At 40.6% G+C, this 22230-nt stretch overlaps 1 protein-coding gene across 1 annotated transcript; it reads left to right on the top strand.

The window, feature by feature from the left end:
• Positions 1-1354: 1354 nt before the first annotated feature.
• Positions 1355-21966, top strand: DDX47 (DEAD-box helicase 47). The gene is made up of 12 exons (XM_019937472.3): positions 1355-1492; positions 2168-2261; positions 12513-12701; positions 12948-13019; positions 13238-13356; positions 14904-14975; positions 15101-15217; positions 15771-15917; positions 16467-16604; positions 18280-18350; positions 18928-19057; positions 20762-21966. The coding sequence occupies exons 1-12, from the start codon at positions 1406-1408 to the stop codon at positions 20891-20893; spliced, it is 1368 nt and encodes a 455-aa protein (XP_019793031.1). The 5' UTR covers positions 1355-1405; the 3' UTR covers positions 20894-21966.
• Positions 21967-22230: the final 264 nt, after the last annotated feature.

The following is a 22230-nucleotide window of genomic DNA, read 5'->3' as shown; positions in this document are numbered from 1 at the left end:
TAACCCCAAACTCCCAATCCATCCCTGCCCCAACCCCCTCCCCTTTGGCAACCATAAGTCTGTTCTCTATGTCTGTGAGCCTGTTTCTGTTTTGTAGCTCAGTTCGTTTGTGTCATATTTTTTTAATATTTTTAAATTTTATTTATTTATTATTTTTGGCTGCATCAGTCTTAGTTGTGGCACACGGGATCTTCGTTGCGGCACCACAGGCTTCTCTCTAGTTGTGGCGTGCGGGTTTTCTTTCTCTGGTTATGGGCTCCAGAACGCGTGGGCTCTGTAGTCTGCGGCACGTGGGCTCTCTAGTTGAGGTGCTCGGGCTCAGTAGTTGTGGCGTGAGGGCTTAGTTGCTCCGCGGCACGTGGGATCTTAGTTTCCCGACCAGGGATGGAACCCACGTCCCCCGTGTTGGAAGGCGGATTCTTTACGACTGGGCCATCAGGGAAGTCCCCATTTGTGTCATATTTTAGATCCACATATAAATGATCCAAAATTTACAAACAGCTCATACAACTCAACAACAAAAAACCCAATCGAGAAACGGGCAAAAGACCTAAATAGACATTTCCCCAAAGAAGATATACAGATGGCCAACAGGCACATGTAAAACGCTCAACATCGCTAATTATTAGAGAAATGCAAATCAAATCTATCATTTTTATATCTGTTGCATCATCACACTTTCCACAAATTGAAATGATCTGTGATCACTTATTTATCATGTCTTCTCCATGACGGTAGAGGTCGCTGTCCTGTTCAGTAGGCATTTAGCATAGCCCTAGCATATGGTAGGCTCTCAAGATATTATTATTATTATTTACTTATTTATTATTATTACTTTTTTTTTTGCGGTACGCGGGGCTCTCACTGTTGTGGCTTCTCGCGTTGCGGCGCACAGGCTCCGGACGCGCAGGCTCAGCGGCCATGGCTCGCGGGCCCAGCCGCTCCACGGCATGTGGGATCTTCCCGGACTGGGGCACGAACCCGTGTCCCCTGCATCGGCAGGCGGACTCTCAACCACTGCACCACCAGGGAAGCCCTCTCAAGATATTATTGAATAAATGAATGAAATAATATTTATAATAAATAAATAGTACTGTAATATGAACATGTTCAAAACTCTATGGTTAGAAGAGGGAGGAACACAGCGGTTGTGAAAGGTGGGGAAAACTTTCTAAAGGGACCTAAAGGGCAGATTAGAGGTCCTGGTCATCAGGCCCTTCTGCACTTGGCTCAGCTCCGCAACTCCAAACGCTTATACCCATACCTATTTTTTTTTTTAACTGCTTTTCCGCGAAACCCCTCCAAGCCCGCAGGGGGCGCCCACAACACGCCACCCGGGAGAACGAGAACTACATTTCCCAGCATCCCGCGCGCCGCCGACCCACTTCCGGAGCCCGCGGACAGCATGGCGGCGTCCGAGGAGCGCGATTCACCGGCTGAGGTGCCCCAGATGGCGGTGGAGGAGGCGGAAACGAAAACATTTAAAGACCTGGTAAGTGTAGATGACGCCGGTTTCCCTTTTTCCTACGGGCGCCAGGCGCGGGCAGAGTCCGGTTGCCTTCGATACAGGCCGCTGCAAAAAACAGCCGGGGCCTAGCTCAGGTTTCCCCCGGGGTGTCCGAAGCTCGGGTTCCGGACGAGCTCCCTCGGCTCTGAGTTTGGGTAGTGGGAGGGCGGCCGGTGCCCGGCAGCCCCCATTTGCCCTTTTGAATTCCACCTCGGTGTGGCAGCGTTGTGTCTGTGCAGGGTGTTGTCCATGCGGCGAATCCGAATTTTGTGCATCTTTGGGCTTTGGATTCAGATGAACCGGTATTGAATTCTGACCCAGTCACTGACTAGAGGCAAGTTATCTCGGTGCCTCACTTTCCACATCTGTAAATTGGGGATTATGATAAGTACCGCATAGAGCTGTTTAGATTAAATGAAGTAACACAGGCAAAGAACTTGGCTTTGGCCCCGGCGACTGGAGAGTGATTGGTAAGTCTTAAGTTCCTGTCCCAGTTCTCAGAGTTAAGGAGAAGACTGGGTAGACTCACAACAAAAACCTTTTGAATGAAAGCGTAGGGGACGCACATGTGGCCAGCAAGGCGGCCCTAACAGTCATTTAATTATGTGGGAGGTGAGTGTGTGTTTCCCTTTGCTAAACTGTGTTTTTCCGAATTCTAAGGGTGTGACAGATGTGTTGTGTGAAGCTTGTGACCAGTTGGGATGGACAAAGCCAACAAAGATCCAGATTGAAGCTATTCCTTTGGCCTTACAGGGTAGGTTGAAATTAAGTGTGTGGCCTGTTTCAGATTCAGTATGAAGTTACACATATTCAATTAAATACCACTTTTGAGAGCTATTGCTTTGCATACGTCAAGTGAAATAAAATATGGTCCCTAAAGATAAAAAGTTTGTGGCTTATTGCCTTTTTTTTTTTTTTTTGCGGTACACGGGCCTCTCACCGCTGTGGCCTCTCCCGTTGCGGAGCACAGGCTCCGGACGCGCAGGCTCAGCGGCCATGGCTCACGGGCCCAGCCGCTCCGCGGCATGTGGGATCCTCCCGGACCGGGCACGAACCCGCGTCTCCCGCATCGGCAGGTGGACTGTCAACCACTGCGCCACCAGGGAAGCACGGCTTATTGGTTTTTGAAACAGTAATTCTCCAGTTTTACGGAGCTTACTTTCTACGAGGGGGTTTGTTGTCTTCTGTTTTTCTAGCCTTTTCTTTCTCAGTTTCCTTTGGCTCTTTTCCCTTTGCCTTGCGGTGTTAATTCTGGCTTTATCCTTTTTTCTCACTCTAAAATGTTACTAAGATTTCTCATCCAGTCCTGAAGCTTTAATACTGTCTGCATCAGTGAGTTTCAGCCAGTGCTCATTAGAATCACCTGTGGAACTTTTAAAACACTAGCGATTTCTGGGCTCCAACCTAGACCTTCTGAATTAGAATTTCCAGGCATGGGACCTAGGCATATATAGATAGTTCTGGGACTTCCCTGGTGGTCCAGTGGTTAAGAATCCGCCTGCCAATGCAGGGGACACGGGTTTGAGCCCTGGTCCGGGAAGATCCCACATGCCGGGGAGCAACTAAGCCCATGCACCACAACTACTTAGCCTGCACTCTAGAGCCCGTGAGCCACAACTACTGAAGCCTGCGTGCCTAGAGCCCGTGCTCCGCAGCAAGAGAAGCCACCACAATGAGAAGCCTGTGCACCGCAACAAAGAGTAGCCCCTGCTTGCCGCAACTAGAGAAAGCACGTACACAGCAATGAAGGCCCAGTGCAGCCAAACGTAAAAAAAAATAATAATAATAATTAATTTTAAAAAAACTTAATAGTTTATTCTAATGTGTCTTCTCCTGGGGGAGCACACATGAGCACTGGTCAGATGCTCATGGCTCCCATATCTATATTTCTAGCCCACACTTCTTTGCTGAGCTCCAAACAAGTATGTCCAACTGGTTTTTAGATACTTTTCTCTAAGCTTACTGCAGGAATCTCAAGTTCCCTATGTCCAAAACAGAGTCCTTATTTTTCTCACCAGAAGTAATTTCCCTGTAGCCCTTATCTCAGTATATGGCTTTTGAGTTTCCCAAGCTAGAAACCTCTGTGTCAATCACATTTTCTTTTGTTACTTTCTTTTATTTTTTTATTTTCTTGAAGTATAGTTGATTTACAATGTTGTGTTAATTTCTCTTTCCTTTTTTTTTGGAAGTCGCATGAAGAAAGAAAATGTATTCAGTATATTTTTAACAATTTTGAGAATACGTGAACTTTACATTTATATTTGCAAAAATGTACATGGAAAATATGATGAGAATAAGTAACAGGTCAACAGTACTAACACCAGCAGAAACAATAAATTGTGTACATCACACCTATGAACTTTCTACATAAGAATGATTCCAAAGGTCTATAGAAACAAAATAACACTCACGAGAGAGGTTATTTTGTGAATAATCATATATGTGTTGATTCAAATAAATTAGAATTTCATGTTGTAATGCTTTGTAATGTTCCAGTTCTCATACAACTTGAGTTTATTATCCAATACTGCTTAGTCCTCTGGAGTCTCAGCAACAACATAGACTTTTACAGCTTGATGATTTTTCAGTCTCTAACCGGCCACGTAACATTTAACGTCAGGCCTAGTGTTACGGAAGCAGCTCTTGAAAAACCACCTAAAGAGGGCTTGAGATCCCCAGGCAGAGCCTGGTGTTTAAGGTTGGAAGGCAGTCTGTGATAAAGTAGCAAAGTGGAGCCTTTGATTTATTTCTTTATTTTAAATTAATTAATTAGCTAATCTGTTTATTCATTTATTTTGGTTGGGCATTGGGTTGTCTGCCTGACAGAGAGCATCCTTCCTCAGGAAATTCGACTCTTGCACACTAAGGGAGAACAGAATAGTCGGGAAAGGCATGGATGACCTTTTTAATTTTTCTAATATGATACAGTATAACATATCTCCTCAGAGCTCTGATTACAAAGGAAAATTCCCCACTGCAGTCTGGTGTGCCATCCCATTATTCAGTTTTAGAAGCATAAAATGAGCCTCAAGGCAAGACATCAGAGAGCTCACTTAACACATATTCTCCAACGTAAAGACAAAAAAATAAATGGAAGAATGGAAGGAAGGAAGGGAGGGAGGGAGGAAGGAAGGTCTTATTGTTCCACATTGTTTTGGCTATTATCAGCTTTTGTTAGATGTTTCCTTCTTTCTCTCCAAGGTGTGTGAAACCTAGGAAGCTGTATGTGCCAGACATTTGTCAGGCAATGTGGTCCTAATTATATAGCTGTTATTTAAACAAAATTCCAATCACTGATGTTAACAGCAGGTTATCTGCCTATGGCCTAGAGATTTGGATCTATACTGTACTATCAACTTTTATTGCATATAAACGAAAATTTGAAATTCATAATTCTGTTATTTGAAATCCAATCACAGTTTACATATCTGTATCTATACATGTGATCTCATATAATCTTTATCGTATCAGTTTTACAGTAAACAATATGATCTTTCTCCCTCAAGCTTTATTGCCAACTTAATGGGAAATGCACTTATTTTGATGACCAAAAATTGCCCCCCAAAATTGGATGCAAATTTGTCCAGTGGAGTATCATATTCTGACTCTGTAGTTGACTCAACTTAAGGATTTTGATGTATTTTATTCCTACTTACTTCAACTTGATGTGCTTGATAGCCCATTTTTATGCCAACTATCTGCAGGAAAACAAAAAGATTAGTAAAAATCATTAATCACGGCATTTTGTTGTTCATGTTCCAAACTGAGAGCAAAAGTTATGCAAATAGAGTATCTGTTCTATTTCTCTGAATATAATCAACAGTAACAATTTTAAATGCCTGTTTAAAGAATTGTAAGAAATAATTTCAGTAAGTTTTATCTATGACTTTTTTTTTAACATCTTTATTGGAGTATAATTGCTTTACATTGTTGTGTTAGTTGCTGCTGTATAACAAAGTGAATCAACTATACGTATACATATATCCCCATATCCCCTGCCTCTTGCGTCTCCCTCCCAACCTCCCTATCCCACCCCTCTAGGTGGTAACAAAGCAAGCATGGCCTGATCTCCCTGTGCTATGCAGCTGCTTCCCCCTTGCTATCTGTTTTACATTTGGTAGTGTATATATGTCAGTGCCACTCTCTCACTTCATCTCAGCTTACCCTTCCCCCTCCCCGTGTCCTCAAGTCCATTCTGTACGTCTGCGTCTTTATTCCTGTCCTGTCCCTAGATTCTTCAGAACCGTTTTGTATTTTTTTTTAGATTAAATATATATGTGTTAGTATACGGTATTTGCTTTTCTCTTTCTGACTTCACTCTGTAGGACAGATTCTGGGTCCATCCACCTCACCACAAATAACTCAATTTTGTTTCTTTTTATGGCTGAGTAATATTCCATTGTATATATGTGCCACATCTTTAGCCATACATCTGTCAGTGGACACTTAGGTTACTTCCATGTCCTGGCTATTGTAAATAGTGCTTCAGTGAACATTGTGGTACATGACTCTTTTTGAATTATGGTTTTCTCGGGGTATATGCCCAGTAGTGGGATTGCTGGGTCATATGGTAGTTCTAATTTTAGTTTTTTAAGAAACCTCCGTACTGTTCTCCATAGTGGCTGTATCAATTTACATTCCCACCAACAGTGCAAGAGGGTTCCCTTTTCTCCACAGCCTCTCCAGCATTTATTTTTTGTAGATGTTTTGATGATGGCCATTCTGACCGGTGTGAGGTGATACCTCATTGTAGTTTTGATTTGCATTTCTCTAATGATTAGTGATGTTGAGCATCTTTTCATGTGTTTTGTTGGCAATCTGTATATCTTCTTTGGAGAAATGTCTGTTTAGGTCTTCTGCCCATTTTTGGATTGGGTTGTTTGTTCTTTTGATATTGAGCTGCATGAGCTGCTTGTATATTTTGGAGATTAATCCTTTGTCAATTGCTTCATTTGCAAATATTTTCTCCCATTCTGAGGGGTGTCTTTTCGTCTTGTTTATGGTTTCCTTTGCTGTGCAAAAGTTTTGAAGTTTCATTAGGTCCCATTTGTTTATTTTTGTTTTTATTTCCATTTATCTAGGAGGTGGGTCAAAAAGGATCTTGCTGTCATAGAGTGTTCTGCCTATGTTTTCCTGTAGGAGTTTTATAATGTCTGGGCTTACATTTAGGTGTTTAATTCATTTTGAGTTTATTTTTGTATATGGTGTTAGGGAGTGTTCTAATTTCATTCTTTTACATGTAGCTGTCCAGTTTGCCCAGCACCACTTATTAAAGAGGCTGTCTTTTCTCCATTGTACATTCTTGCCTCTGTTATCAAAGATAAGGTAACCACATGTACATGGGTTTATCTCTGGGCTTTCTACCCTTTTCCATTGATCTATACTTGTTTTTGTGCCAGTACCATACTGTCTTGATTACTGTAGCTTTGTGGTATAGTCTAAAGTCCGGGAGCCTGATTCCTCCAGGTCCGTTTTTCTTTCTCAAGATTGCTTTGGCTATTTGGGGTCTTCTGTGTTTCCATACAAATTGTGAATTTTTTGTCCTAGTTCTGTGAAAGGTGCCATTGGTAGTTTGATAGGGATTGCACTGAATCTGTAGATTGCTTTGGGTAATATAGTCATTTTCACAATGTTGATTCTTCCAATCCAAGAACATGGTATATCTCTCCATCTGTTTGTATCACCTTTAATTTCTTTCATCAGTGTCTTATAGTTTTCTGCATACAGGTCTTTTGTCTCCTTAGGTAGGTTTATTCCTAGGTATTTTATTCTTTTTGTTGCAGTAGTGAATGGGAGTGTTTCCTTAATTTCTCTTTCACATTTTTCATCATTAGTCTGTAGGAATACAAGAGATTTCTATGCATTAATTTTGTATCCTGCTACTTTACCAAATTCATTGATTATCTCTAGTAGTTTTCTGTTAGCATCTTTAGGAATCTCTATGTATAGTATCGTGTCATCTGCAAACAGTGACAGTTTTACTTCTTCTTTTCTGATTTGGATTCCTTTTATTTCTTTTTCTTCTCTGATTGCTGTGGCTAAAACTCCCAAAACTATGTTGAATAAGAGTGGTGAGAGTGGGCAACCTTGTCTTGTTCCTGATCTTAGTGGAAATGGTTTCAGTTTTTCACCATTGAGAATGATTTTTGCTGTGGGTTTGTCATATATGGCCTTTATTAAAGGGTTAGGTCCCTCTATGCCTACTTTCTGGAGAGTTTTTATCATAAATGGGTGTTGAATTTTGTCAAAAGCTTTTTCTGCATCTATTGCGATTATCATATGGTTTTTATCCTTCATTTTGTTAATATGGTGTATCACATTGATTGATTTGCATATATTGAAGTATCCTTGCATTCCTGGGATAAACCCCACTTCATCATGGTGTATGATCCTTTTAATGTGTTGGCTGGATTCTGTTTGCTAGTATTTTGTTGACGATTTTTGCATCTATGTTTATCAGTGACATTGACCTGTAGTTTTCTTTTTTTGTAACATCTTTGTCTGGTTGTGGTATCAGGGTGATGGTGGCCTCATAGAATGAGTTTGGGAGTGTCCCTCCCTCTGCTATATTTTGGAAGAGTTTGAGAAGGATAGGTGTTAGTTCTTCTCTAAATGTTTGATAGAATTCACCTGTGAATCCATCTGGTCCTGGTCTTTTGTTTGTTGGAAGATTTTTAATCACAGTTTCAATTTCAGTGGTTATGATTGGCCTGTTTATATTTTCTCTTTCTTCCTGGCTCAGTCTCAGAGTTGTGCTTTTCTAAGAATTTGTCCATTTCTTCCAGGTTTTCCATTTTATTGGCGTATAGTTGCTTGTAGTAATCTGTCATGATCCTTTGCATTTCTGCAGTGTCAGTTGTTAGTCCTCCTTTTTCATTTCTAATTCTGTGGATTTGAGTCTTCTTCCTTTTTTTCTTGATGAGTCTGGCTAATGGTTTATCAATTTTGTTTATCTTCTCAAAAAACCAGCTTTTAGTTTTATTGATATTTACTATCATTTCCTTCATTTCTTTTTCATTTATTTCTGATCTGATCTTTATGATTTCTTTCCTTCTGCTAACTTAGGGTGTTTTTTTTTTTTTTTTTGTTGTTCTCTCTCTAATTGCTCTAGGTGTAAGGTTAGGTTGTTTATTTGAGATTTTTCTTGTTTCTTGAGGTAGGATTGTATTGCTATAAACTTCCCTCTTAGAACTGCTTTTGCTGCATCCCATAGGTTTTGGTCCGTCATATTTTCATTGTCATTTGTTTCTAGGTATTTTTTTATTTCCTCTTTCATTTCTTCAGTGATCTCTTGGTTATTTAGTAGCATATTCTTTAGCCTCTATGTGTTTATATTTTTTACAGTTTTTTTCCTGTAATTGATACCTAGTCTCATAGCATTGTGGTCAGAAAAGATACTTGATATGATTTCAATTTTCTTAAATTTACAAAGGCTTCATTTGTGACTCAAGATATGATCTCTCCTGGAGGATGTTCCATGAGCACTTGAGAAGAAAGTGTATTCTGTTGATTTTGGGTGGAATGTCATATAAGTATCAATTAAGCCCCTCTTGTTTAGTGTATCATTGAAAGCTTGTGTTTCCTTATTTATTTTCATTTTGGTTGATATGTCCATTGGTGTAAGTGGGGTGTTAAAGTCCCCTACTATTATTGTGTTATTGTTGATTTCCCCTTTTATGGCTGTTAGCATTAGCCTTATGTATTGAGGTGCTCCTATGTTGGGTGCATAAATATTTATAATTGTTATATCTTCTTGGATTGATCTCTTGATCATTATGTAGTGTCCTTGTTTGTCTCTTGTAATAGTCTTTATTTTAGACTATTTTGTCTGATATGAGAATTGCTACTCCAGCTTTCTTTTGATTTCCATTTGCATGGAATATGTTTTTCCATCCCCTCATTTTCAGTCTGTATGTGTCCCTAAGTCTGAAGTGGGTCTCTTGTAGACAGCATATATATGGGTCTTGTTTTGTATCCATTCAGCCAGTCTGTGTCTTTTGTTTGGAGCATTTAATCCATTTACATTTAAGATAATTATCAGTATGTATGTTCCTATTACCATTTTCTTAATTGTTTTGGGTTTGTTATTGTAGTTCTTTTCCTTCTCTTGTGTTTCCTGCCTAGAGAAGTTCCTTTAGCGTTTGCTGTAAAGCTGGTTTCTTGGTGCTCAGTTCTCTTAACTTTTGCTTGACTATAAAGCTTTTGATTTCTCCATCGAATCTGAATGAGATCCTTGCTGGGTAGAGTAACGTTGGTTGTAGATTTTTCCCTTTCATTACTTTAAATATGTCCTGCCACTCCCTTCTGGCTTGCAGAGTTTCTGCTGAAAGATCAGCTGTTAACCTTATGGGGATTCCCTTGTATGTTATTTGTTGCTTTTCCCTTGCTGCTTTTAATATTTTTTCTTTGTATTTAATTTTTGATAGTTTGATTAATATGTGTCTTGGCATGTTTCTCCTTGGATTTATCCTGTATGGGACTCTCTCTGCTTCCTGGACTTGATTGACTATTTCCTTTCCTATGTTCAGGAAGTTTTCAACTATAATCTCTTCAGATATTTTCTCAGTCCCTTCCTTTTTCTGTTCTTCTACTGGGAACCCTATTATTTGAATGTTGGTGCATTTAATATTGTTCCAGAGGTCTCTGAGTCTGTCCTCAATTCTTTTCATTCTTTATTCTGCTCTGCGGTAGTTATATCCACTATTTTATCTTCCAGGTCACTTACCGGTTCTTCTGCCTCAGTTATTCTGCTATTGATTCCTTCTAGAGAATTTTTAATTTCATTTATTGTGTTCATCATTGTTTGTTTTCTCTTTAGTTCTTCTACATCTTTGTTAAATGTTTCTTTTATTTTCTCCATTGTATTTCCAAGATTTGGGATCATTTTTACTGTCATTACTCTGAATTCTTTTTCAGGTAGACTGCCTGTTTCCTCTTCATGTGTTTGGTCTGGTGGGTTTTTTTCTTGCTCCTTCATCTGCTATGTGTTTCTCTGTCTTCTCATTTTGCTTAGCTTACTGTGTTTGGGGTCTCCTTTTCGCAGGCTGTAGGTTCGTAGTTCCTGTTGTTTTTGGTGTCTAACCCCAGTGGGTGAGGTTGGTTCACTGCGTTGTGTAGGCTTCCTGGTGGAGGGGACTGGTGCCTGTGTTCTGGTGGATGAGGGTGGATCTTGTCTTTCTGGTGGGCAGGTCCGCATCCGGTGGTGTGTTTTGGGGTGTCTGTGAACTTATGATTTTAGGAAGCCTCTCTGCTAATGGGTGGGGTTGTGTTCCTGTCTTGCTAGTTGTTTGGCATAGAGTGTCCAGCACTGGAGCTTGCTGGTCGTTGAGTGGAGCTGCGTCTTAGCATTGAGACGGAGATCTCTGGGAGAGCTCTCATCGATTGATATTACGTGGAGCTGGGAGGTCTCTGGTGTTCCAGTGTCCTGAACTCGGCTCTCCCACCTCAGAGGCTCAGGCCTGACACCCAGCCAGAGCACCAAGACCCTGTTAGCCACTTGGCTCAACTTGGTACGAGGGATGCTTGCCAGTGAATTAAGGTGCGAAAAAGACGTAAGGCATAAATACCAAAGGTGTTGCCTGCAGTGCCAACTCTCTGGTTCCACAGACCTCTTTCCGTACTTTGTAATTCTCGCTTCAGCTGGCCTCCATTCAGGCCACCATCATAGCTCCCCTGGTACCCTAACTGAGCTCTGATTTTCCTGTGTGTTCCCCATTCTGCACTTTAGTTCATTTTAAGTTGTAGGGAAGAGAGTCATATTCAGGTTACCTCAGGGGAAGGGGGTTATTCTCTAGGTGAGGAAGCCTCAGCAGTCAACTGTGGAAGTCATTACTCGACAGGAAGGCTTCCCACTGGGTGCTGTCCTCGTGCTCAGCTACTTTGGGAGCTGCAGCACAGAGGCGGTGGTCTTGGCTTCGAAATTGATTGCCAGGTCTTCTCAGTTATGGCTTGATTGGTGACAACAAACCATGGGGATCCATTCTTAAGGTATTACTGCTGGCATTCTTCCCTCAGAAGGAGCAGTGTAAGTGGCTTTACTGTTAAGCTGCTTGGGTCCTTCTTATGCCGTCAGGCCTGGGGTTTACCTTCTTAATGAAAAACATTGGTCATGATATTCCCTGCTTAAAATCCTTCAGTTCCTCTCTCGTATAGGAAGATGTCAAAACTCCTTAGTATGGCTGTGGGTTTCCTTATTCTTCTCCCTTTCCCCCTTGACTTCTGTGTTCTGGCCACGTTGTACTTCTCCCTCTCTGAACTCATGCTGTGTTCTTTTTTTAAAATTAATTTATTTAATTTATATATTTTTGGCTGCATTGGGTCTTCGTTGCTGTGCGTGGGCTTTCTCTAGTTGTGGAGAGCGGGGGCTACTCTTCGTTGCAGTGCACAGGCTTCATATTGCAGTTTCTTCTCTTGTTGCGGAGCTTGGGCTCTAGAGCGCAGGCTCAGTAGTTGTGGCTCACAGGCTCAGTAGTTGTGGCTCACAGGCTCTAGAGCGCAAGCTCAGTAGTTGTGGTGCACGGGCTTAGTTGCTCTATGGCATTTGGGATCTTCCCGGACCAGGGCTCGAACCTGTGTCCCCTGCATTGGCAGGCGGATTCTTAACCACTGCGCCACCAGGGAAGTCCCATGCTGTGTTCTTTAAAGCATCTTTCCTCATAAGGGACTGCCCTTCCTTTCCTTCTTTGCTTACTTACAGATTTAATTTACTCATCACCTCTGTTAACCTTTCCTGACTCTTCCTGGCAGTAGGTTGCTCATTCCATTTTGTTCTCACTGTATCCTGTAGGGACCTATCATATTAGAACATATTTGTGTATTTCACCCCTGGATTTTGAGCTAATTTAAGACAGAGACCGTGTCTTCTGTCTCATCAACTCCCCCTCCCCTGAATTCATCAAATATTTATTCATGGTCTACTTTGTGCCAGCATTGGGTCCTTGTGGAATAATGTGGAAATGGTGCAGAGATCATTTCTTTGCTATTAGGTGTTTTCTTTGTCTTCTAGGTCGTGATATTATTGGGCTGGCGGAAACCGGCTCTGGGAAGACAGGGGCCTTTGCTCTGCCCATTCTGAATGTGCTGCTGGAGACGCCCCAGCGTTTGTTTGCCTTAGTTCTCACCCCCACTCGGGAGCTAGCCTTTCAGATCTCAGAGCAATTTGAAGCCCTGGGGTCTTCTATTGGGGTGCAATGTGGTAAGTGTCCAGAGGAAAGGAATCTTCAGAATTTCTTCACAGGTTGAGAATGAGTGTGAAAGGAGAATGGAAGGAAGTGTCGTTAACATAAGTTCATTGACCTAAAGGGCTGATTTGGTATTTTAGCTTCGGAAAAGTTGTAATTGTAAGGGAAGAAAAATGAAAGTAGAAATGTGTCATTGGCTTTACAGTGAACTATGGAAAAAAATTAAGGATCTCTTTTCAATATTCTTTTTCTTTCTGTAGCTGTGATTGTAGGTGGAATTGATTCAATGTCTCAATCTCTGGCCCTGGCCAAAAAGCCACATATAGTAATAGGTGAGTAATGACAACGGTAGAAGACACTGGTGATGATGAATTGGAGAAAATCTACTGATATTGGGTGCAACTTCTTTGTGCAGAAAGAGTTCAAAGAATGGATTTAATTTTTTGTTTAATTTTTTTTAATTTCTGAAATTCTGGTTGGGAGGGGGTGGTCACTTTCTTTCTGTCCTTTTTCTTAAACATTGCCCTCTCTCCTCAACTTTTCTTGTTAGCAACTCCTGGTCGACTAATTGACCACTTGGAAAATACAAAAGGTTTCAACTTAAGAGCTCTCAAGTACTTGGTCATGGATGAAGCAGACCGAATATTGAATATGGATTTTGAGACAGAGGTGAGCTCAACATCTTTCCTCTTCCTAGAGCATCTCAAAATCTGTTCAAAATCTGGTTCATTGCATACCTGCTTTTGTGGAGCACTTAACCATTGTTGGTTAATTTAACATCTCTGCTGCTTTTTTCATTCTTGATGCTCTTTACACTGTCTGCCTCAGCATCCTCTTTATTTATTTTTTCTTTCTTTTTTATTGAAGGATAGTTGATTTATATTATTATATTATTTTTAGGTGCAACATAGTGATTCAGTATTTCTGTAGATTATACTCCATTTAAAATTATTACAAAATGATGGCTATATTTCCCTGTGCTGTACAATACATCCTTGTTGCTTTTAAATTAAATTTAATATAATTAATTTTTTACTGAAGTATAGTTAATTTACAATGTTGTGTTTCTGGTGTACAGCAAAGTGACTCAGTTATACATACATATATAAATATGTGTGTATATATATATATATATATACATATATATATGTGTGTATGTGTGTATATACATATACCTACACAAACTCCTAATTTTCCTCCCCTCTTTTCCCCTTTGGTAACCATAAGTTTGTTTTCTATGTCTGTGAATGTGTTTCTGTTTTGTAAATAAGTTCATTTGTATCATATTTTAGATTCCACATATAAGTGGTATTATGTGATATTTGTCTTTGTCTGACTTCACTTAGTATGATAATCTCTAGGTCCATCCATGTGGCTGCAAATGGCATCATTTCATTCTTTACTATGGCTGAGTAGTATTCCATTCTGTATATATACCACATCTTCTTTATCCATTCATCTGTTGATGGACATTTAGGTTGCTTCCATCTCTTGGGTATTGTAAATAGTCTCAGCATCCTCTTTCAAATATAGTCTGACTTGGGGGGTGAGGGATAAATTAGGAATATGGGATTAACATACATACACTACTATATATAAAATAGATAAACAGCAAGGACCTACTGTATAGCACAGGGAGCTACATTCAATATCTTGTAATAACCTATAATGGAAAAGGATCTGAAAAAGTGTAAATATGTATGTATGTGTAACTGAATCTCTTTGCTGTACACCTGAAACACTGTAAATCAACTATACTTCAATTAAAAAAGACAGTTGGGCAAAAAACATGTATATATATATATACATACATACATACATACAGACTGACTTTGTTTTCAGAGATGAGAAATACCAAAAACAGATTTTCTTTTTCCATTTCATTTGATTTCAACCTCTTCCATCTTTTCTTTGATGACCCATTCATCATAGCTTATTTAGTTGATTAATGCTTATTCTTTACTTTTCTCTTAGATTAGCTCTACTCTGCTGATTTAAACTGTGCTTTTCTCTGACTGGCATTATTTTTTGGTAGCATCTGGTATGGTATCAAATAGTAAATATTCAGTCAGTTTTAGCTGAACTGAATCAAAGTTTTGAGTCCCCAAATCCCCACAGTGATGTATTTAGTTTGTTACCCCTCATCTTCACAAGCAGCATTTGCAGGTGCCCAGTCTAAATGTTATGTTGGTACCGTTGCTCTTTCTGCCTTTTAGGTTGACAAGATCCTGAAAGTGATTCCCCGAGATCGGAAGACATTTCTCTTCTCTGCTACGATGACCAAGAAGGTGAACTTTTCTAGGATTTCTCTTTTCTTCTTTATAAGAATTGATAAGTAGAAACAGTCACAGTGACAATAATAAAAATAGAGTATTTAGGAATCAGTGTACTACTCTAGGTTTTCTTTCTTCAGGTGCAAAAACTTCAGCGAGCAGCGCTGAAGAATCCTGTGAAATGTGCCGTTTCCTCTAAATACCAGACGGTTGAAAAGTTACAGCAATATTATCTTTTTATTCCTTCTAAGTTCAAGGTAAAGTGTTTGCTTTGATCATTTCTGCCTCTCCCTCTCCTTCTTCACCAAGACATCTGAAAATGTGTCAACTCTTGATTAGCTAAGAGCTGTGCTACAGATTGGAGTCCTTTCTGTTTGTTTTAGAGCTCATGCCGTGCTTTATTTTATCACTGATAAAGTCAAACATTCCGGGAATTCACAACATATTAAACCACAGTAATGAAATCATGACACAATCCCTTCCTAACCCCATCCTTGAGGTAGTTTTTCTTTTGCCTGCTTATTATGTGGCTTTTTTATGGACAAAGGACCTAGTTTTGTGCTTTGATGTCAGGGCTTTGCGTGCTTGCTGAGTACAGATCTCCTTGTGCGCGGCTTCAGGCTGTGTGCGAAACTCATGGTTCACAGAGATGATAATGATAATGCCAGTTAAGGAGTGCAAAGCTGGCGGCTGGGGGTCTGGATAACTGAGAAGCAGCTATGGGCTTAGTCTTTTACATAATTTGTATGCCCAGGACGCCAGCCTTCTTCCAGGTTCAGTTACATATGTTATTTTGGCTTTGTGACTTAGGATACCTACCTGGTTTATATTCTAAATGAATTGGCTGGAAACTCCTTTATGATATTCTGCACCACCTGTAACAATACTCAGAGGACAGCTTTGCTACTCCGAAATCTTGGATTCACTGCCATTCCCCTCCATGGACAGATGAGTCAGGTAACTATTCTTTGGAATCATTAGTGGTGAACTGGGGCATGAGAAAGCTAAATCTTGTAGCAGGAGATTTCTGCAATAGCAACACATGACATTAATGCGTCTTCCCATAGTTGTCCTGATTTTATGGGCATTAAAGTGTTGCTTTGGATGCTACTTCCTCCTTTCAGGATAGCAAGAGGCTCAAATTAAAATATTCCACAGGTAGTTGTCTGGGATGGAAGCTACTGAGTTGATTTATTCAGCCCTCATGGTAATAGTGACTCTCTCGTCTCTGAAGACTTTCAGTAGATTATTTCTCAGTTATCCTTCTGTCATGTTTAACAAACTCTGTTTCATGCTAGTATTTTCTAGCTTTAGTCTTAAATATCTTTTTATTGCTTCCATGTTTCCTTCTGACCTGTGAAGCCTAGTTCAGACTAAGGGGGAAACATCCTTTTAAAAATTTCTCTCTTGGTTCTTGTATTTATTTAGTATGTCTAGTTTGTGTGTCTTGGATTCCAAGTTTTTCAAGATTAAAATTCTTTCCATTTCTTCTTTTCATCATCTCAGAGCAAGCGCCTAGGATCCCTTAATAAATTTAAGGCAAAAGCTCGTTCCATTCTTTTAGCAACTGATGTTGCAAGCCGTGGTTTGGACATACCTCATGTGGATGTAGTTGTTAACTTTGACATTCCTACCCATTCCAAGGTGAGTCCTGTTGCTGACCTGACTTTCTAGCCCCAAAGTGCTTTTCTTTTCTCTTTTCTTTTCTCTTCCCCTTCTCTTCCCTTTCTTTCCTTTCCTGTCCTTTCTTTCACTTCCTCCTTTCCTCCCTCCCTCCCTCCCTTCCTCTTTCTCTCTCTCTCCCCCACCTCCTTCTTCCTCCTTTTCTTTTCTTTTTTTTAAAATTGAGATGTAATTGACATATAACATTATATTAGTTTCAGGTGTAAAATGTAATGATTTAATATTCGTATATATTGCAGATTGGTCATAGTAAGTCTAGTTAACATCTGTCACCATTCATAATTACGCATGTCTTTTCTTATGATGAGCATTTTCCCTTAGCATTTTCCCTTAGCAACTTTTAAATATGCAGTACAGTATTATTAACTCTAGTCAGCATGTTGTACATTACATCCCCATGACTTATTTATTTTATAACTGAAATTTGTACCTTTTGCCCCTTCACCCATTTCACACACACCCATCCCTGCCTCTGGCAACCACCAAATCTGTTCTCTGTATCTGTGAGCTCAGTTTTTTTTGTTTTTGTTTTAGATTCCACATATAAGTGAGATCTCAGTATTTGTCTCTGTCTAACTTATTTCACTTAGCTGAATACCCTCAAGGTCTATCCATGTTGTCACAAATAGAAAGATGTCATTCTTTTTTTATGGCCGAATGCTATTCCATCGTATCCAAAGTGTATTTCTTAATGGAATGTTTTCTGTCTTTCCTTAGTTACAGTATTGGAGTTTTTTTGGTGTGTGTGTGTGTCCTTGATTAGTTAAGTGTCAAAAATAGGGAAAGCTCTAGATCTTTTCATGCTCCTCATCTTGCACATGCCTGTGGATGTGATATTAATGAATGTGAATGAAGGAGCCCAGGAGAGGGGTTAGAGGCTCACCGTCGGAGGCGCAGACGCACCGCGTGCTCACCTCTGTCGGTCTATCTGATGAGAAATGGCAGCCTGTGGTCCTCAGTGTATCCCAGGGTTTCTCAGCCTCGGCACTGTTAACATCTTGGTCTGGGAATTCTTCCTTGCGGGGCTGTCCTTTGTATTGTAGGATGCTTAGCAGAATTCCTGGCTTCTACTCACAGGTGACATTGTGACAACCAGATATATTTCCAGACATTTCCAAATGCCCGCTGGGGAGGATGAAACTGACCCCAGTTGTGAACAACTAGTGTGTCTCGACTTCGTATTAAACTGCTGTAGACAGGGTCCTGTCTCACGATTTTCACAGTAACTCTGTGTGAGTTTGGCCATGTATTTGTGTCCCTGTTTTATAGATACAAACCAGGGTTCAGAGAAGTTCTGGACTTGTAGACAGTTGTGTCGCTGGGCGGTGGGAAAAGCAGATCTGTGGCCCAGGTCTGCCTCTAGATCTAGTGCCATTTTCCTCTGCCTGTGCTCTGTCCATGGGGATTTGCTTTGGAGATTTGTCTTTATATAAAAGAAAGGAAAAAGGGGGTCAGTTTTGTGCTGTGAGGAGAATAAGAAAAGTGAAGTAGATTTATCTGTGTAACAGATTGCCAGTTCATCTCTCCACGTTCCAACACAAATCTGTTTTCTTTCAAAGGTTTGCAGGAAGAATTTACATACAGTTTTAAATTTATCTTCCAGCTAACTCAAAGTTACTTACCGTTTTCGTTTCAGGATTACATCCATCGCGTAGGTCGAACAGCTCGAGCAGGGCGCTCTGGAAAGTCTATTACTTTTGTCACACAGTAAGTGACCCGACTTTGGGGCAGAGCAATGTAGAGAAAAGAGCAGAACTGTGGGGCAGACAGACTTGCAACCTGACTTCACGACTTACTGTAACAGTCACTTAACCTCCCTCATCCCGCCTTCATTGTTTGTAAAATAGAAATAATAATACCGATCTAGCAGGGTTTTAATGAAGACTGGAGATGTATATGTAAAGAGCATATACTATACTGCATATGTGTAGTATAGTACTTGGCATATAGAAGCGCACACACAAAAAACCCTGTTATTTCTTTTAAATGCTGGAGCCAGAGAACAGTGACCATTCCCTCAACTCACAGTATTACAATAACTATTTCTGATTTTGTTTTCTAGGGAACAAATTGTTATGTACCCAGGGCTTTTCTGGGAGTAAGGGGTATGTTGGGTGGTTTTCTGCTGGGCTGTGCACAGAAGATTGCAATTAGTTAGTATTCTGAAAAGGAATAATAGGTTCGATATTGTTGAAAACTGTGGCCCCTGTTGCGTCATAGTTTTGGAATGGACAGACACGTGCATTGTCAGCCAGCCAGAGCCATGGCAGTTTTCCTTTTTCAGATACGACGTGGAACTCTTCCAGCGCATAGAACACTTAATTGGGAAGAAATTGCCTGTCTTTCCAACCCAGGATGACGAGGTTATGATGCTGACAGAACGTGTGTCTGAGGCCCAAAGATTTGCCCGAATGGTATGCAATGCATTTTCTCACCAGCAAATGAAATTAACTTACATGCAAGACACTTTATCGTGTTAACCCTCAACTTGGAATATTTGATTCCAAATTTAAGATGAGCATACTAAAGTGCAGATGTAGGTAATTTGCTTTCGACTGTACAACTAAATGGTTGAATCAGGGTTTGGACTCAGTCTGACCACAGTGACCACGTTCCCAGCCACTGTTCATGTTTCACATGAGGCAAAAAAAAAACCTTTGGACTTGAGATCAGATCAGGAGGTGCAGCTGTGAACTGTGAGCTTGGACAAGGTGTCTAACTTCTCAGAGTCAGTTCCTCATTTGTAGATTGGGAATAATAGTTACCTTGAATACAGGGTTTTATGAGCGTTGATCAAGCTGATGTAAACAGCGTAGTTACTGATAGCGGTGGCGGTAGGAGTGGCGATGAGAAGGTTCTAAAGGAGCCCCTTCCAAGTGCCGTCTGCTCTCTGGGGTGCTGGTCTGAGGGGTGAAGAAACTTCGCCCGTGGGGTGCTTTCTGAGTAGCTGAGGTGTGGACTTGTTTTTGTTTTTCTCCCCACATGGAATTCTTTGTTTGGTATCTTTGTTTATAAAAATATTGCATGTGCGTTGGGAAACATTTTTAGAAAATACACAAAGGATTAAAATAGTAAGTGAAACACGTAAGCCACCCCCCGCAGAAAACCTGATAACAGTTGGCTATTTTTCTTTCCTTAGCCATAATTAGACTTTATCTAATTGTATATGACTTTATCTAAATGTATATCATTTTCCTATTTGAACTAGCAGAGATTCATGCGATCACTTCTTTTTTTTTTTTTTTCACATTTTAAACTTTATTCAAAAAATGTCATCTAGGCTGTGTCTTAGCCCTGAATCGATTCAGTTACCAAACTTTCCTAAACACCAGTGGCAGGAGTAATCTCTTGGAGTTGTTGCAAGGTCCTTAACTGCCTTCTGACTCGTCAAGGGAAACCAAATTGGGTCTTCTAGGCTTTGCATTAGGTATATTTTATTACTTTCCAATGTTTTGAAAATTGGTAATCTGAGGGGAGAGAATTAAGTTTTTTAAAAATAGCACCGCTTGCAAGTTTAGAAACTGATATCTTAGACGCTAGCATCTTAGAATTCTCATGGGATCATTTCTTAATGGCTACAGAGAATTCTGTCATGAATATATAACGTGATTTACATTGATGTGTGTTTATGCTTTTCCCGGTTTTTTGTATTTTAACTGGAACTCTGTTGAACATCCTGATACGTACAGCTTTGCACACTTGTCTTGTTTCCTTAGAATAAATTCCTAGAAGTAGAATCAATTGTTGGGTGGAGGAGAATACACAGTTAAAATTCGAATTCATACATAATGTCAAACTGCCCCCCTAGAAAAGCTAAAGCACTTTTACACGATGAGCGACAGTGTATGTGACTGTCCGCACACCTGACCAGGTCTAGGTATTACCATTCTCTTAAATCTTTGCCAGAATAATAATAATAGCTTATTGTTTTAATCTTCCTGTCTTTGATTACTAATAAGATTAACATTTTTGTATCTTGGGATTTTGGTCTTATTCCTTTGCTAATGTGAGGTGTTAGGGAGTTAACTTAGTGTTTGATTTTAAGGAGCAGAGACTAGGATGTGTCACTCTCAGTGACAGCCATTCATTTTCAATCCCATCCTTTCCGTTTCTTGCAGGAGTTAAGGGAGCATGGAGAGAAGAAGAAGCGCTCGTGGGAGGCTGCTGGGGATGGTGACGATAGGGAGGGTGCAATCGGTGTCAGGAACAAGGTGGTTGGAGGAAAAATGAAGAAACGGAAAGGCCATTAATCTCTTTTATAAAGACTCGACTTCTGCTTTCTGTTCTGTAAAGAGGATTGAAGGAGAGAATGGGACCTCTCCCTCCAGAGTGCTACAGGCCGAAATCCATCAGAATTGTGTCAGAATCTGCCCAGCTCACTCAGTGCTCATCCCCCTTTCCGTGTGTTAGAACATCGTTGCCTGCAGAATATTTTTGAAGTGCTGATGTCAAGACTCGGACTTTTCTTCAGCTTTGGTTCCTTGCTCCTGACACTAGTAAGATATGTTCTCCTATCCCTTCACACAGACCTGTGCTTTTTTCAGCTGCAAGTCAAGGACTGGGCTAATGAAGCCCTTGACCTGTGATTGTAAAGGAAAGGAGCTTCTAGATCTAAAAACAGTGATACTTCCGCAGTCTCAGCTTGTGTTTCGTGAGACCAAATGGGAAATAATAAATTTAAATATTATTAAAAAAAAATTCAAACTCCTTGAGGACCTTTTTGGGTTACAGACTTTATAGATTTAGTAAGATCTTCCTAATAGGTAAGAAACTGACAGTGGTGATTCCATGGCAGATTCATTGGTTGTCCTTAATTTGAGGTAAACATTATTTATGACTTTAAAAAAATCAACAAAGAAACAAGAGGATGGATGGCTTTGAAAGGGAAGTCCTGCTTGAAAGGAGGTTGTGTTTTTCTTGGGGATGGAGCAGAGTCTCTTAGATCCCTGAATAGATTCACATCCCTGGCTCCTTGGATTAAAATCCTCTGTGGGGGGCTTCCCTGGTGGCACAGTGGTTAAGAATCCGCCTGCCAATGCAGGGGTTATGGGTTCGAGCCCTGGTCCAGGAAGATCCCACGTGCCGCGGAGCAACTAAGCCCGTGCACCACAACTACTGAGCCTGTGCTCTAGAGCCCGCGAGCCACAACTACTGAGCCCACGTGCCTAGAGCCCATGCTCTGCAACAAGAAAAGCCACTGCAATGAGAAGCCCACGCACTGCAACAAAGAGTAGCCCCCGCTTGCCGCAACTAGAGAAAGCCTGCGCGCAGCAACGAAGACCCAACACAGCCAAAAATAAATAAATTAAAAAAATATATTCTCTGTGGGAGTCAAGTGTGGATGTTGATTGCAGGAAGATCTTTATAAAAATAGGGGGTGGGGTGCCTACCTCTGGGGGGCTAATTCTCCATTTGTTTCCTGATGGGACTCTCCAGAGTGGGTTAGCTCACAGCAGCTCTCTCTCCCTCTGGGCTGGTGGGTAAAAGCCAGTGGATGGGTGCTGTTTCAGCTCAGTGGAAGACTTCAGAAGCAAGCTGAATTTGAATCGGGTTATGGGTGGTGGGTAAGAAGGGATTGGAATTATCC

Source organism: Tursiops truncatus, chromosome 11 (assembly GCF_011762595.2).
Source record: "Tursiops truncatus isolate mTurTru1 chromosome 11, mTurTru1.mat.Y, whole genome shotgun sequence".
Lineage (NCBI taxonomy): Eukaryota > Metazoa > Chordata > Mammalia > Artiodactyla > Delphinidae > Tursiops > Tursiops truncatus.
The sequence above is the reverse complement of the archived record's forward strand: the minus strand, read 5'-3'. Positions and strand labels throughout refer to the sequence as shown.